Consider the following 16,835-nt stretch of genomic DNA (forward strand, 5'->3'; position numbering starts at 1 on the left):
GGATCCCTTATAAAAGCAAATCTAACAACTATGTTCTGACAGACTGTTGGTTGCTAAATCAAAATACAAATGTTCTATTATACCAAAGCAAACACATATGTTCTATTACTACCAAAGCAAGCCTCCTGTGTGGGTTATCTTGTGTTTTCTAAAAAACAAGAACAAGATAGGAGGGAATTAAAGGGCTGGATCTAGGCCAAGCTAAAGAAAGTTGGCACATTATTTTAAAATACAGATACCGTGTTATTAAGGAATAATTTTTAAGAACTACAATGTTCTTAAAACTCCAACCAATAAAACGAGATATTTAAAATCAGTAAAAAAAACAGAATATTCTCCACTAATAAAATAGCTGAAATTCTAGATTATCAGACAAGAGTGACAAGTGGACGGAAAAGAGAGCTTTTTAAAGATGAGTACCGTTTTAAAGAGTTGAGAAAAAAATGAAAATTATAAGCACTTTAAAAGGTTAAAATGACAATCACTTCTTAAGACTAACTAGCACTAAAACAGCCAGGACTGCTCAGACAGCCAAGAGAAGAGGCATCATTGGAACTCAGCAACATGCGAAACCCAATGAAAATCATCACAGCCAAGCCCTGGCTTAATCTACAATGATGTTATCTAATTGTAGCTAACAATTAACAAGTGGCCAGAAGAGCACCCTCTTTAGCTGATAAGAGTTCTGTCTTCTTCTCCATTAACATCGGCCAAGGAAGGCTTACAAAGGTCACGCTCTGGAATTTCAGAACATACACTGCTGGGGATGAGCGAGGGTAACAGCAGCAAGCTCAGTGAGTTTCTGAAGTTTCGACTTTGGCTCCATCCAATATTATCTGTTAGAAGCTCCCAAGCAATCTTAAATGTCAAACTCAAAAATGGTCAGAATGACTTATTACCTCATTTTTCCCCGACTTTCTCTTGTTCTCTACATCCTCCCTCTGTGGAGGAGCAGGCTTGATAGCTGCATGATGACCAGGTATCCCAGGCACCAGAACTTTTGCTTCAGAATTCATCACTGGTGTTCTCACCTGTTGAACAGGAATAGCAGGGTGTGGCAAAGGAAATTATGTCTTAGTTCTTGTAAGATTTATCCCTGATGAGAAAACTAACAGCTTTCAAAAGGTCTTTCTATCGAAAAACTTAGTATAACTAACTTACGATGATATGAATTAAAGATAAATTAATTGAATGCTGGTATTTAAGCTTTTAAAATATAAGCTGAACATTCATGGTTTTAACACTTTCAATACATAAGAGTAAGCACCAGGAAAAACAAAACCCACAGATTACACAATGACACAGTGACTTAAAAATGTTAAAGAAGGAAGTTGTACATGTTATGACTACCTCCAGTAATCGATCTTTGCCAGAAATGCTCAGACAGCCAAGAGAAAGGCGTCATCTCTGAAACTCAGCCAGAAGCGAAACCATATGGATGTCATCATAGCATGTCTTGGCCTTCCTTTTCTCATTAGACTGCCAAACATACGATGTCTACATGGTGATGCCACATTATATTCAAAATAAAGCATGACAATAAGGCTCGTAAAGATGGTATTTAATGCCAGCCCCTTCATGGATTTTGGTTTTATTCCGCCCTGAAATACAACATTCCTCTCAACAAAGTTGTGCTCCTTTAAGTACAGGATTTGACAAAATAATTTACTGATAAATTTGATACTGATATTTAGTCAGTGATCACGCACTGGGAGAAGGTGGGGGAGGAAGAATTACATAAATCCAAGGTCTTCAACTTCTAGTCACCTATTCATTCATTCAGCAAATCAAGAGCATAGAAGTGAATAAAGTTTTACAGCCTTGATATCTAAAACCTAATCCTGCAAAATGCAAGGTCATAAAAAAGACATTAAAACATAACTGTTAAATAACAATTCAATCCACTCAAGTCTCTCTTTTCGGAGTTCAAGCTGTGGCACATTGGGATGGGCATGGGCTGCATCTCTGGAACACTGGGATGCAGGTTCGATCCCAGACCCTGCACAGTGGGTTAAGGTTCCAGCATTGCTGCAGCTGTGGCATAGGGTGCAACTATAGCTCGGATCTGATCCCTGACCCAGAAACTTCACATGCTGCAAGGCAGTCAAAATAAAAAAACCACAAACCTCTTTTTTTCTTAACTTCTAACATGTAATGCACTCACCTTTGTTATGGCTGTTTCTACTTTGGGGGCCCAGCAGTTTGAAATATCTCTTACTAAACACATATGAGGTTCTTTGGAATTTAAAGCCTGGGAATAAAATTTTAAACAGGGACAGAAGGAGAAAAAAAAAAAAGAGAGAGTGTCAAACTAAGAAATTGGGAGAAAGAATAAAATAAAGAACAAATGCTTACTTGTGCATTTTTATAAAAATTCAAAAAGGTATAAAAGGTTTCCCCAGAAAACAACTTGTCAGACTGGCCAACATTCAGACTGATGGCATCTGAGGAAAATGGGTAAACTCTGAAGATACTGAGCATAATGTTTACTCTTTTCAGTTATGACTGCTTGAATTTTTCACATACAGTTTTAAAAGATCAACATTTAAAATGTAACAGAATTTAAAGAAACATTATCAGCTGTCACCCTTGTGAAGAATAACCTATGCTAAGAAAAGCTTAGTCCTACTGCTATAGCCCTCCCACAAGCTAGTCAAAGAGGGCACTGCCGATGAACAAAATGCTCCCAGGTCAATCTCTTGTGTCCGTTTGATAACGGTGAAATGCGGGACAACGAGATGCAGCATAGTACACATGTGCCTGTAGTGCTTTAAAGTTACTCTAAGCCCACATAATCGACCAATAGCTGGAAGGAGACAAAGCAAAGAGGAAACCAAGGCTGCATCTGGAGAGCAGAGTTAGGGACCCACATATGCTAAGAAGACTCACGTTACAGCTTAACACTTTTCTCCTTTATTACACCATACCCATGTATTCAATTTTTTGAAAAGAAGTATTTTCAAACAGACTCCACAAGCGCTTTCTTGGGCATGCAATATTCCTCAGAGTTCTCGCCTATTGGATATGCTCATAACTCACCAAAAGTCTCCAAAGAAACCTCTATAACCAAAAAAATCTCAATCGTTATCCTGCCCATTATATTTTCACTTAGAATACTCAATGGGTACTACTACTAAGGGATCTCTTACTAAGATTTATCTTTTGGGTAACTGGACAAACTCGCCCGTACCCACAGCTACTGAGCACCTGAAATGTAGCTAGCCCAAACTAAGATGTGCTTGTAAGTGAAAAATATACACCAGATTTCAAAGACCTAATAAAATATTTCAAGTAGTGTTTTATATTAACTAAGCATTAAAATACTTTGGATATACTGGGTTAAGTAAAAGTATATAGTTGACCCATGAACAATAAATGGTTAGGGTCACCAACCCTCTGCACAGTTGAAAATCCACTTATAATGTACAGCTGGTCCTCCGTAGCTGCGGTTCCTACATATCCATGGTTCGGCGTCCACAGAGTCAACCTCAGATGGTGTACCATCGTAGTATCTACTACTGGAAAAAAGCCATCTATAGGTGAACCCACACAGTTCAAACCTATGTTGCTCAAGAGCCAACTCAATACAGATATCTCACAAGTTAAAATAAACCACAAACTGAAAGAAAGGTCCTTCAGTTATAGAGAAGCATGACATCTTTTTAAGTATTCCAATAAGTAGACCAATATATCATTTTAAAATTGTTCTCTTCCAGAGACATGCTGATGCTGTATTACTTCACTCCAGAGTAGCATCTACGTACCACTCGCTCAATGATGGGCTGAAACCAATTGCCATATACAAGCAACAATGACATTTTGTCTGAGCAAAAACCAGCTGCTATGATAGGGATGGGTTTTGGTGTTGATTTCTTGCCTTTCCCAGGTGTTGCTATCTGAATTGTGCAGTTTGAAGTCAAAGGCTTTTTGCAGTACCTAGAAATGGGGAGGGGGGAAAAAAACAGATTAGAAAATACAAAAGCACACTCATACTAATTCTTTGAAGTTGGCATCAACTCATGAAACGTGACCCCCCTCTGGCCTCCACACCAGCATCAGGAGTGATCAGGGTCCCCAGAGGACTAGAGCTCCTGTAAAGATTTCATCCACCCCCACCCTGCCAACATTCAAGATCTCACCACCCAGACCAGCCTTGAGGCCCCCATAAGAGGCCCCAAGTTCCCAAGTGCTCCCCCACCACCCTGACCTTCAGCCCCAAATGGCTCTGTCCATACCCTACTCTAATCAGCCCCGTCTCTAATTGCTTCCAACCTCCAAAGCCTCACCAAGACCTCTCTCTGCAATAGTTCCAGGAGCAAAATGGTCAGCAAAATATAAACAAGAGCAAAGCCTTAACTTCTTCTACATGGGCTTTCTTCTCCTCCTTGCTCCAGGCCGCTCATCTCAGCAGCCCTCCCCACAGCCCTGTGCCAGGGCCCCAGGCCATGACTTAGTGTGCTCCGTGTCCTTCACTAACACTCCGAGACAGACAGTCTCTCCCTCCATCACCTAGAAAATCTTTGAAATTGTTGTCACCAGCTACCAGCTACAGTCCCCTTCTGCTGCCATCCAGTGGCCTCTGGATCACTCCCCATTTCTTAAAGATGTGAGGGGCTCACTGTCACTCCATCCATCACGGCTGCTGAGGAATTCCTTTCTCAGTCCTTTCGATATGCAGCATGCAGGCTGATGACCCCGACCCCCTGCCCCCTCCATTCCTCAGCCCACCTGCGACGACCTTGTCCTTCCCTGTGTCTCTGCCACACACTCCTCACAGAACAAACATCTTATCGCCAGTAAGTACACGCCCTCCATAACCCCAAGTGTTAAGCACGGCACTGTCTCTCCAAATCTCTCCTAGCTTCCTGACTCCACAACCATCTCTACCCCTGATTTTTGGCCCCGACTTGGGCCCTTTACCCTTCTCTTATCTATTCTCTTCACATAAGACAGAATGATTTAAAACTTAATGTCTTAAAACTCAAGTCAAACCCCATCAATCCTTAGTTTAAAATCGTTCAGTGGTTTACTACTGCCCAAGGAGAAATGCCAAATCTTCACCACGGCCCGCTACTTCAGAGCCCTCAATTACATAGGTTTGAGGTACTCACACGATTGTAACTAAAGACCTCAAGTGTTACACTCCGAAATGTTAAGTTACCTCTAGGGAGTAGAACTCAATGGAGGGAGACTAGGTTTTACAATCAATTGTATATGTGTCCTGCATGTTTTAAAATAGGTATATACTGCTTTTACAATTACTTTATTGTTTAAACAATTCCTATACTGGAATTGTAAAGGGAAGGGTACCAACTGACAATAAAAAGTTGAAACTATTTTAAAATTTAACATAATTATGTACATGACCAAGTCTCAGACCATGTTACAGCATATGGCAAGAGCTGGCAGATTTTCTAGGGGCCAGATAGTAAATATTTTCATGGGGGGGCATATATGCAGATTTGGCCTGCAGATCATAATTTATCCACTCCTGGTGTATGACTATTATATATCACATCAGCAACACTCCCTGTTGTCCACCAAAACACCAGCATTGCCAGGCTTCACTGATCCACAAATGTGTGGCAAGGGAAAGTAGTATCAAAGCTTTCCTAGTGAGCCAATTTCTTTTAAAATTTATGACAGAACTACCAAAATTTACTAAGTATGCATCATTAAAAAGCCACTCTCCTAATGACAAATATCAAGAAATGGTCCACGACTCCCAAATACTTGAGTTCTCACTAGGAACGTATGTAGTCACACAGATAAAGAATTCGGAAGGCTTTCAGAACAATCCAACTGAAAAGTAACATACAGCAAAGAACACTGACTGAGGTGAGAGTATAAAGAAGTTACAGGAAAGGCAAATAAACTTCTGACTTAAGAAACTTCTTACTTACCCATTTAATATGTGTTCAAAAAGATGAACTTGACCGTCTCTGCAAACAACAGCTAACTTCACAGGCTAAAAGAAAAATGTAACATCACTGTAACAGGTACTACCTTCAGTCCACTCTAACAATTACTTAGGAAAATCCAACTTCCCTCTCCACTCTTTAAACAACCAGAGGAAAATCAGATCAGCAAGCATATACAACTTTTGAATTAAAAAATAATCACTCCATCAAAGTAACAATTCAAGATTGTTAGTCTCAAGCTTTTATAAAGAAAAGTTTAGGCCGGTAAGACAGCAGTCATGGAGAAGGCAGCCTGGAAGTTAGAGGAGCGAAGTCACTCCTACCAAGCACCATGGCTGCCAAGAGGGAACCGGCAGGCCCTCCAGGCCCTCATGCCATGATTGCTGAACAGGCCACTGTGCCTTGTCCCTTCCCCTCATAAGCACTCACCGCAGTGTCCAATGGGTATTTCAAACAGTTTAAGATTTTTGTTAATTTCATTTTCTCTCTTTCTCAAATCATCAAAACCCTGATTTTAGAAATAGTATCTGTGAAGTCCCAAAACAAATACTCAAAAAACTGAACCACTTACCTCTTCTTTGTTTTCTGACAAAGTCAAATCAATGTAGACAGGCTCATCTGTAACTGTAAAAGACATCACTGCATTCTTTTCTTTGTTTTCTGACCGGACCTGCCTAGATAACAAAACCAATTAGATATTAAAACAAAAAAAACAAACAAAAAAAAAAAGAGAGAGAAAGAGAAAAGGATAAAGGCAAAGGGAGTCGGACACCTAAAGACAGTCAGAGCAATAGGTTCCCAATAGCTTTTTTTAACCTTTTGAAATCTAAACAAAGTGAGTAAAGATCTAAATAAGGGAAGCATTTGTGTCACTACCACAAACGCATTTATGGGAGATTTAAACAATAAGCAATGTTTTACTGTTAACTCATTTTGTGGGGTTTTTTTTGGTCTTCTTAGGGCCACAGGTGCAGCGTATGAAAGTTCCCAGGTTAGGGATCGAATCAGAGCTGCAGCTGCCAGCCTACACCACAGTCACAGCAGCACCAGATCCAAGCCGTGTCTGTGACCTACACCACAGCTCGTGGCAACACTGGATCCTTAACCCACTGAGTAAGGCCAGGGATCGAATCCAGAAACTCATGGTTACCAGTCAGGTTCATTACCACTGAGCCATAATAGAAACTCCTATTTGTCTATCTTGATGGCAAAGCCAACTGTCTTGATCACTGCACCCTTGCAAATCTTAAAGTGAATATTCCAATTTTTCCTTCTTTTTAAGGTAGTTTTGGCTATTCTATGTGCTCTGCATCTCCACTTGAACATTAAAATGAGATTGCTGGGATTCTGACTGGGTTCGCATTAAATCTACACATTAATGAGGATAATTAACATACTAGCAATACTGAGAAAATAGATTCTATAAATAGGTAAGTTAAATGATGCTCATTACTTGCCGATTCCTTATTTGAGAATTTGCCTACTAGCTAAAATTTATTTGTAAACCCGGAAATCAACAATTTGTGGTGATTTCATGGTCTTTAACAGGTATACACAGAACAGTGAAGAATATGAGCTGCCAACACTCGAGTGAAGGGATTACATTCCCACAGCTGGTGGGACTGTAAGAGCATAACCACTCTGGAAAAAATTTGGCAGTTTCTTAAAAAGTTAAATATATACCTATCATATGACCCAGCCATTATACTCCTAAGTATTTATCCAAGAGAAATTAATCATAGTCTGTACCAAGACTTCCACACAAATGTCCATAGTAACTCCATCTGTAATGTCCCACATGTCACCAAGATTGCAGACTGGGGTGCAGAAGGGGTTAAAAAGGGTATGAGGAAACTCGTGAGCAATGCGCACGGTCCCTGTCCTGATTATGGCAGTAACTCCACATGTGCATACATATGTCAAAACTCATCAAATTATATGCCTTGTAGTTCCCATGGGGTTCCGCAGTTTAAGAACCCAACAAGGATGCAGATTCAATTCCTGGCCTTGCTCAGTGGGTCAAGGATCTGGCAATGCCGCAAGCTACAGTGTAGGTCGCAGATGCAGCTCAGATCCTGTGTTGCTGTGGTGAGGGCAGCAGCTGCAGCTCCAAATGGACCCCTAGCCTGGGAACTTCCATATGCCACAGGTGCAGCCCTAGAAAGAAAGAAAAAAAGTTATAGGCCTTAAATATGTATATTTTATTATCTGTCAATTATATTCAATGAAGCTGTTTAAAAAGTCCAGACACAAATTTTAAAAATAAAGACTAAGAGGAGTTCCTATCCTGGCTCAGTGGTTAATAAATCCGACTAGGAACCATGAGGTTGCAGGTTTGATCCCTGGCCTTGCTCAGTGTGTTAAGGATCCAGTGTTGCAGTGAGCTGTGGTGTAGGTCGAAGACACAGCTCGGATCCCGAGTTGCCGTGGCTCTGGTGTAGGCCAGTGGCTACAGCTCCAATTCGACCCCTAGCCTGGGAACCTCCATATGCTGCGGGAGCGGCCCAAGAAATGGCAAAAAAGACCAAAAAAAAAAAAAAATTTTTTTGGCCACGCGCACAGCATGCCATCAGAGAATTCGCACAAAAACTTCTTAATAAAACAAAATTCATTCTAAAATGAAGTTATTCATACTATGTGTATGTTCAAAATCACTGCTATCAGACCACTATATTTAGTAGAAACTGCCATTTAGCCCATCAAAAGGAGAATAGTACTGCCTCCTTACAGTAATATAAAAGTTTTTTTGTTTTTTAATTTTTTTTTTTCTTTTTAGGGCTGCACTTGCAGTATATGGAGGTTCCCAGACTAGCGGTCCAATCGGAGATAGAGCTGCCGGCCTACACCACAGCAACGCCAGATCCAAGTGGAATCTGTGACCTAAACCGCAGCTTGAGGCAATGCCGGATCTTTAACCCAATGAGCAAGGCCAGGGATCGAACCCACATCCTCATGGATCCTAGCTGGGTTTGTTTAACCACTGAGCCACAAAGGGAGCTCTATGAAAGTTTTTAAAATTTTATTTTAATCTTCACTCAGCAGTAAGAAGCCACTGTTAGAAGAAAATGTTATTTTCTTTAAGAAATGTTTCTTTCAAAGGTAATTACCAGGGAAACTGAGGCTTGTTTCACCTACCAAAACAGTTTTCATGAATGGCCTTTTGGGACAGTCTTTCAATATGCTTTTTTTTTTTTTTTTGGTCTTTTTAGGGCCGAACCCAAGGCATATGGAAGTTCCCAGGCTAGGGGTCTAAGTGGAGCTACAGCTGCTGGCCTACACCATAGCAACACTGGATCTAAGGATGCTGAGTAGGGTCGGGGATCAAACTTGCGTCCTCATGGATCCTAGTCAGATTCGTTCTGGCTGAACCACGACAGGAACTCCCTCAATATGCATTTTAATTTGTTTTTATACTCTACTCCTCAGTTACTAGGATGCCCCAGGCATACACAAACTATTTTCAGGATCTTAAGACAATAGAAATCAACTTTTCTGTTACATAAGAAATGTTGTAGCTGAAGACCCCAGTCTCATGATCCAGAGGTAAGTAAGGCATTTAGGACTAAAGCACTTCAGTGATGCCAGGAGATTTTGGTGGCAGTTTTTATCGTTTTTTGGCATTACTCTTTTTTTTTCTTTAACAGCCCCACCACAGCAAACCAGATCGGAGCCACATCTGGAACCTACCCCGCAGCGGCAACAACTCAAGATCCTTAACCTACCAGGAGAGGCCAGGGATGGAACATGCATCCTCATAGAAACATCAGGCCTTTAACCCACTGAGTCACAATGGGAACTCCACTAATTTTTGCAAGTGATAAACTCTCTAGAACTAAAATTATTCCAATAGGCACGCCTCGAAAATGAGACACAGAAAAGAAAACAATGCAATTGGACTATCAGAGGCCTAACTGGGAACTAAGGTGATGGTTTGAAGGTGAACAAAGGTCCACCGTAGGCCTCATGAATCTTTCCCAACATAACTAGCTTTAGAAATATATATTTGAGGAGTTCAGGTCGTGGCGCAGTGGTTAACGAATCCGACTAGGAAACATGAGGTTGTAGGTTCGATCCCTGGTCTTGCTCAGTGGGTTAAGGATCCAGCGTTGCCGTGAGCTATGGTGTAGGTTGCAGATGCGGCTCGGATCCCCGCGTTGCTGTGGCTGTGGTTTAGGCCGGCATCTACCACTCTGATTAGACCCCTAGCCTGGGAACCTCCATGTGCTGCAGGATCAGCCCTTGAAAAAGGCCAAAAAAGACAAAAAAAAAAAAATTTGATGAGTCTCACTTCTGAGATCTGCTACAAATTTATAGTAACTTTTAGTTATAGTAACTTTTATGCTCAATAGCATGCTCAGCTAATTGATGACTAGGATGAGAAACTACTATTTTTTAAATCTCTATTTATTCTATCTATGAACAGCAGGTTAAAAATTTATCTTTACTATCAGATGATGTTATAAAATCCAAGATACTTCTTAAATTTAAAACTCTGATAAAACTTTAATACCAAATTCATTTTAATTTTTCTCATAGAGATGTGATTTGGGGGCAGGCTCAACTCTTCATTACAAGTCAATGTAAATCTAACATTAACCACAACAAAGTCAGTCTCACATTCATCATTTATATTAACCCCATAAGCTGTGACTGATTCTTTCAAGGCAATATTATCACCCAAATCCAAAAGACTACATACCAGACATTAAGTAACCGGTCGTGTACTGCTCCAGATAAGAAATAAAGACCTGTAATTCCATCGAACGGTTGGCTCTCATTAGGAGGTCTGATAGTAGTGAACATAAGTGATGAAACTGGTGTCGCGTGTCCTGTGAAGTGCTAGAGAAAGTTAAATCTCATTTAGGAGAGGACGGACAAAACACCAGCAAAAATTAAGAATTTGTATGCATCATAAATGATACATATCTGAAATCAGAGCTCCAGACAAAGGTTATTTGTGCTAATTTATTCCTTTCAATTGTTTTTTTTCTTTCTTTTTTTTTTTTTTTTTGCTTTTTATGGCCACACGCACAGCATATGGGAGTTCCCAGGCTAGGGGTCCAATGAGAGCTACAGCTGCCAGCCTATATCACAGCCACAGCAATGCCAGATCCAAGCCTTGTCTGTGACCTGCACCACAGCTCACAGCAATGCCAGATTGCTGATCCACTGAGCAAGGCCAGGGATCGAACTCACATCCACATGGATGCTAGTCAGATTCGTTTCTGCTGCGCCACCTACAGGAACTCTTTATTCCTTTTAATAAACTCCATCTGACAAAACTAAACATTAAAGATGTCCCTTCTAACTTTCATGACCCTATCCGACAATCTTTACCTCGTTTTTGCATTAAAGATTCATTTCATTCTATCCATTTTAAAAGGGGTGCTTGGGTGCTCAGACACAGCCAAGGAATTGTAGGTCCTCATGTTACTCTCAGTGAGTCGAAACCACAATTTTAAGGCATCATCACAGCACCAAAAGTTCAATAACCCCTGAGCACACTCAAAATGTCATACTAAATCTCCAGCTAAATACTGTAGGTATATCCAATGCTGGGTACAGGCTGCAAATAAAAACTACTGTAATTATTGAATAGATTTTAAATTCAAATTCCACTCATTTCATTTTCTCTATTATTCATTCTTCCAATGCATGCGAAATGGACATGCTGAACCTCTTTAACTTTTGTCTATTAATTCTACTATTTCATATGCTTGAAAAATAACAAATCTTCCTCTTAAAACAGCATTCTATGGCTCAGACTTCTGCCTTTCTGCATACTTACTCTAGATGACTGTTACGCTTACAACTAATTTGATTCACTCACTCTGTAGACTTCTTTGGTCTCCAAAACCCATAGTTTGATTGTTCGACCAGCTGAAAGCAACATCTTTCCATCTGGGCTGATACACAGGGAACTGACGCTGCTATTATCACCTTTCCATTTGCTGTATTGTGAAGAGAAACAAAAACATGTCAATGAGTGGGGAGAAAACTTTACTCAGAGCACAAAGATACCAAAAACCAACATGGCATTAAAAACACCACTCAAGGGTCTATGCCAAACCGCATTCCCTAAAATCCTGTTTCAGAGACTCCTCCTCTGTCCTACTGGGGAGGTACCAGGAAATGGGTAAGAGTTCTAAGAATACAGAATGGGTGGTTGTGCATCCTGTGATCCATGAGGTGGATTTTGTTCATGTCATGTTAGAGGGACCTCTGCAACCCATCCTATCCCCTTCCATGGTTCCTGCATTCTCTGGAAAGTTGAAAATTTAATTTACTTAGCAACACAAATGATCTCTCAACCTACAGTACAAAAAGATTATTTCTATCCCAAATCCACATAGATATGCCCCCATCTGACAGGGCAAAATAACTCAGGTGTAGATGATCCCTTTCTGATACCACGAGTATGATTAGCAGCAAGAGTCTTAGCAGATTATTGCAAACTTTAATGCTTTTATAAGCAACAAGGAGCTTGATTAGTCACTTATAAAATCAAGAAACGACTGTTGCAACCTTCTTACCAAAAAAGGTTAATTCTAAAGTGAAAGAAAATGCAATGTTCTGCTAGTCACATGGAAGTATGTCAAATTACTCATTTGGAAAAACTAAATCAGATTCCCATCTTACACTACACACACACACAACTTAATAAATTAAACCCAAACTAACTGGTTAAAAAATAAGTATTAAAAAAAGAAAAGAGAATGTTTTAACAATCCTGGAGTTAGAAAAAGCCTTCCAAAGCAATTACGAATGAGGAATCACAAAGGAAAAAAATAACAAAATTTAACTAAATGAAACTTCTGTACCACAATATAAGTGATAACATTAAAAGCAGAAAGCTAGAACAATATCAAAAACATACATATGCACGCATCCATCTGGGCTGTCATAGCTGCTTTTTTTTTTAATAATAGCTCTCACATGCTGATTAAAAATATCTTAGGCTCTCTTGAGAATAGAGAAAAATCTGACCTTCGTTGTATTCCCAAGCGGTGTTGTGATTCTCTCCTATTCTATCTGCAGACCAGCTTGGAGCCTGAGGTTTTCCTGGGTGGATTTCAAACCCTCTTTGATGGTGGTGCAGTTATGTTGAGACAATTGGAGAAAGTAACTATCCCACTCTTTTCTACTCTCTAGGATTTTATTTTAGCCTCTGGCCTTTCACTAACTGGCTGGATGACCTGGGCTCCTATGTAAATTGAGTTAGGAGGGAAGGATCTCCAAGGTTCCTTCTGGCTCTATATGGTCTCTGCCTGGTCTTTTCTTTTTTTTCTTTTTCCTTTTCTTCCTCTTTTTTTCCACAGGGCCACACCCGTAGCATATGGAAGTTTCCAGGCTAGGGGTCGAATCAGAGCTGCAGCTGAGGCCTAATCCAATCACAGCAACACTGGATCTGAGTTAATCTGTGACCTACTCCACAGCTTGCAGCAACGCTGGATCCTTAACCCACTGAGCAAGGCAAGGGATCAAACACACTCCCTCAGAGAGACATCAGGTCCTTAACCTGCTGAGCCACAATGGGAACTTCTGGCTTTTTTTTCTGTCATAGTATTTACATCTGGCTGGAAATGCAAATCTATCTGGTGACTTTTTCTTTTCCTGTATTATCCTCACTTAACTTTTTCCAAGACATGCAGTGAGTTCAAACAATTGTCTCATTTGCTTGGTATTTATAAAACAATTGCTGCCAAAATTTCTCTAGCATTATAGTGACCTTTAGTCATGGTGTATCTAAGAAATAATTTAACGATCTGGTGTTGCCGTGAGCTGGTGTAGGTTGCAGACGCGGCTCGGATCCCATGTTGCTGTGGCTCTGGCGTAGGCTGGCGGCTACAGCTCCGATTCAACCCCTAGCCTGGAACCTCCATATGCCACGGGAGTGGCCCCAGAAAAGGCAAAAAGACAAAAAAAAAAAGAAATAAAACTCCTTGAGTTTAAAAAAAAATCAAAATAAAAATAGAGGATATGGAGTTCCTGTCTTGGCACAGCAGAAACAAATCCAACTAGGAACTATGAGGTTGCGGGTTCAATCCCTGGCCTGGCTCAGCATTGCTGTGAGCTGTGGTGTAGGTCGAAGACGAGGCTCAGATCCCGTGTTCCTGGGGCTCTGGCATAGGCTGGTGGCTACAGCTGATTCGACCCCTAGCCTGGGAACCTCCATATGCCGCAGGTGCGGCCCTAAAAAAAAACAAAACAAAACAAAAGGATAAAAACAAGCAGCTCGTAGAAAAAATACAAAGTCAATAAAAGAAAATATTCAATCTCACCAATATATCAAGGAAATGTAGCAATAATGTATGAGAACTTTCCTTTATCCTCACTGGTTCTTCATTTCTCATCAATTTCCACAGCTTCAACACTCACCTACATCCCTTGTTCAACATCTATTCACTGAATTGATACACTTTTTAAAAAAGATATGACTGCCACCCAACAAGCTTCCAAAATATACTCTACCATACAGCTCTAAAAACACCAGCAGAGTGCTACCACCACCACATCCCCGCTCCCTCCCCATTAAGAACTTTGCAACCTAATGTGTAAAGCTGCTCCATCAGCAGCACCTGGGAACGTGTCAGAATTACAAATTCCCAAGCCCCAACCTGGACCTACCAAGCTAGATGCGTAAACACAAGTAAGCTAGAGAAATTACCTACCTGGAATTACCTATGAATACTGCCTCTGAAGACCTCCAAATCACTCTACAAAGGAAGCCCAACAACTGAGCCACAGATCCACACAGGCCTTCCAATCAGCTTTTTAATGTTTCCTTTTCAAAAAAACAACAAGCAGCCAAAGGTTCTCTAGTCATTTGAAGATTGACATCACCATCAAAGAGGCCAAAATCAAGCAAAAAAATCAAAATACATCCTCAAGATAGATGATAGAAAGTAAAAAACTTTAAACCCTGTATCTTCAGAATTAGAAAATATTATATGCAGGGAAAAAAAATATGACACAACAAAAAGAAGTATTCAAAAAACAAAAAGTAGCTCCCAGAAATTAAAAATTTGGTTAGAGAAACTTAAAAATTCAATACAAGATTTAGAAGGTGAAACTGAAGCAATTTCCTAGGTAACAGAAGGAAAAGACAAAAGGGAAAATGAGAATAAACTAAGAAATTTAAAGGATTAGTCCAGGATATGCAACATCTAGATTACAGTATGTAGTACAAGAGGAAGAGAAAACAGAGGGAATGAAATGATCAAATACAGAGTACCAGAATGAAGAACGTGACCCCTCAGGCTCACTGGTCCCTCAGGTGCCAACATCATTCACTGACTAAAGAAAAAAAAAAAAAGCACAGGATATTTTAGAATATAAGAATAATAATCAAAGCTAAAAAAAATGAGGGGAGGGAGTGAGATGGACTGGGAGTTTGGGGTCAGTAGATGCAAACTGCTGCATTTGGAGTGCATGAGAGATGAGATCCTGCTGTATAGCACAGGGGACTATATCTAGTCACTCTGATGGAACATGATGGAGGATAATGTGAGAAAAAGACTGTGTGTGTGTGTATGACTGGGTCACTTTGTTGTACAGCAGAAAATTGACAGAACAATGTAAATCAACTATAGTAATAGAAAAAATAAAAACCTAAAAACAAACCATACTTCAATATCCTGAGGGAAAATTATTTCCAACCCAAAGTCACCATCTTCACATTATCAGTCAACCACGAGGATAGAATAAAAACAATGGTAAACCAGCAAAATCTCAATAAATTCACCATCCATGCATTCTTTCTCAGGAAGCAACCAATTGGTGTGTGTCACTAAAAAGAGGGAATAAACCAACAAAGAGAAAAATGGATCCAAGAAAAAGAGGCTCCATCTGGCAAGAGAATTTTCAAAATAATGATGAAAGGAAATCCCAAGATAATTGCTGGAAGAAGACAGAGAAGTCCTCCAAGAAATAAGTGAAACTGGAAGGAAACCTCCAAAGATTAATATAACTAATTGATTAACTGAAGTTAATCTGAAAATAGCTGAGATTTACACCACTGCAGGAGTGAGACTAAACTAATGACAGGTAGATACTAAACTAAGCAAATGAACCATGAAGCAATCATAACCCCTCAAAAGCAAAATTTGTGCCAAAAGGATAATATAAACAGTACAAAGTCTCATCTGTAACAGTATTTAAGTAGTCATATTGTGAACAATGAATACTGCTTAAAAAGTGTGGTGTTACAATATTGGAAAAATGGGGACGGGAAAAGAAAAAGGCTAAGAGCTAAATCCTCATCTTCCAGATAATACCCCAAATGGAAAACAACATCAATTAACTAGAGCATAAAAATGCTCTAGAATGAAACTGGAATGAATGAAACTGGAAACCATGCTGTATGAGACCGAGGTTTGGATGAGAGCTTAGCCCTGATCCATCTATTTATTAACTGTCAAAGGGGTGGAGTCACCTCACGGTTTGTAACATGGACAGGGCCTTGAACATTATTCGTCCCCATGTCAGGGAACTGACTGGGTGAACTCTCAGCCAGACACCACTTTGAGTACAGTGGCGTGAGCCCCACCCAGACCCAGGGGAAGAGAATCTCCACAGGCGGCTCCTTCCGGCCATCTGTGCGAAACTGAAACTACCATCGGAGGTAAGGAGGTAAATGGAATGCACTTACTAAACAGATGAGGAAGTCCCAACCCTCCTTTAAATTCTATGCCTCTATCACCATCCCCATTCAGTCGGCCAGGTCCAGCCTTTCATGTGTTAATTCAATTTGCTTAAAAACTCTAAAACCAAGTCCCTCTTCTGAATGTCTATTAACTACACCACCAGTCACCTAATAAGTTCAGAAAGTTGAAAACTTAGTTACATTTTATTTAACTCCTTTCTTCACTCAATAACCCCCCCATCCTACCCAAGACTCCTCTTGGTTGATAT

General features: G+C 40.2%; 1 protein-coding gene and 3 non-coding genes across 5 annotated transcripts in view; all 4 read right to left on the minus strand.

Annotated features, from left to right (window-relative positions):
- The window catches only part of WDR43 (WD repeat domain 43), a 46,937-nt gene that overhangs the window by 15,857 nt on the left and 14,245 nt on the right, over nucleotides 1–16,835 (minus strand). For both annotated transcript variants that reach the window (XM_047782353.1, XM_047782354.1), the window contains exons 4-10: nucleotides 11,752–11,872; nucleotides 10,621–10,760; nucleotides 6,493–6,595; nucleotides 5,904–5,968; nucleotides 3,765–3,936; nucleotides 2,165–2,251; nucleotides 900–1,031 (exon numbers count right to left, since the gene is read on the minus strand). In XM_047782353.1, the coding sequence (XP_047638309.1) occupies nucleotides 900–1,031; nucleotides 2,165–2,251; nucleotides 3,765–3,936; nucleotides 5,904–5,968; nucleotides 6,493–6,595; nucleotides 10,621–10,760; nucleotides 11,752–11,872 (820 nt within the window). The remainder of the gene's footprint in view (nucleotides 1–899; nucleotides 1,032–2,164; nucleotides 2,252–3,764; nucleotides 3,937–5,903; nucleotides 5,969–6,492; nucleotides 6,596–10,620; nucleotides 10,761–11,751; nucleotides 11,873–16,835) is intronic.
- On the minus strand, nucleotides 520–595 carry LOC125128546 (small nucleolar RNA SNORD53/SNORD92). The gene has a single exon (XR_007135253.1). It is a non-coding gene; the product is annotated as a small nucleolar RNA SNORD53/SNORD92 (small nucleolar RNA).
- On the minus strand, nucleotides 1,376–1,453 carry LOC125128545 (small nucleolar RNA SNORD53/SNORD92). Its single transcript, XR_007135252.1, has one exon. It is a non-coding gene; the product is annotated as a small nucleolar RNA SNORD53/SNORD92 (small nucleolar RNA).
- On the minus strand, nucleotides 11,315–11,399 carry LOC125128547 (small nucleolar RNA SNORD53/SNORD92). The gene has a single exon (XR_007135254.1). It is a non-coding gene; the product is annotated as a small nucleolar RNA SNORD53/SNORD92 (small nucleolar RNA).

The sequence above is a fragment of the Phacochoerus africanus genome, chromosome 5, assembly GCF_016906955.1.
Source record: "Phacochoerus africanus isolate WHEZ1 chromosome 5, ROS_Pafr_v1, whole genome shotgun sequence".
Taxonomy (NCBI): domain Eukaryota; kingdom Metazoa; phylum Chordata; class Mammalia; order Artiodactyla; family Suidae; genus Phacochoerus; species Phacochoerus africanus.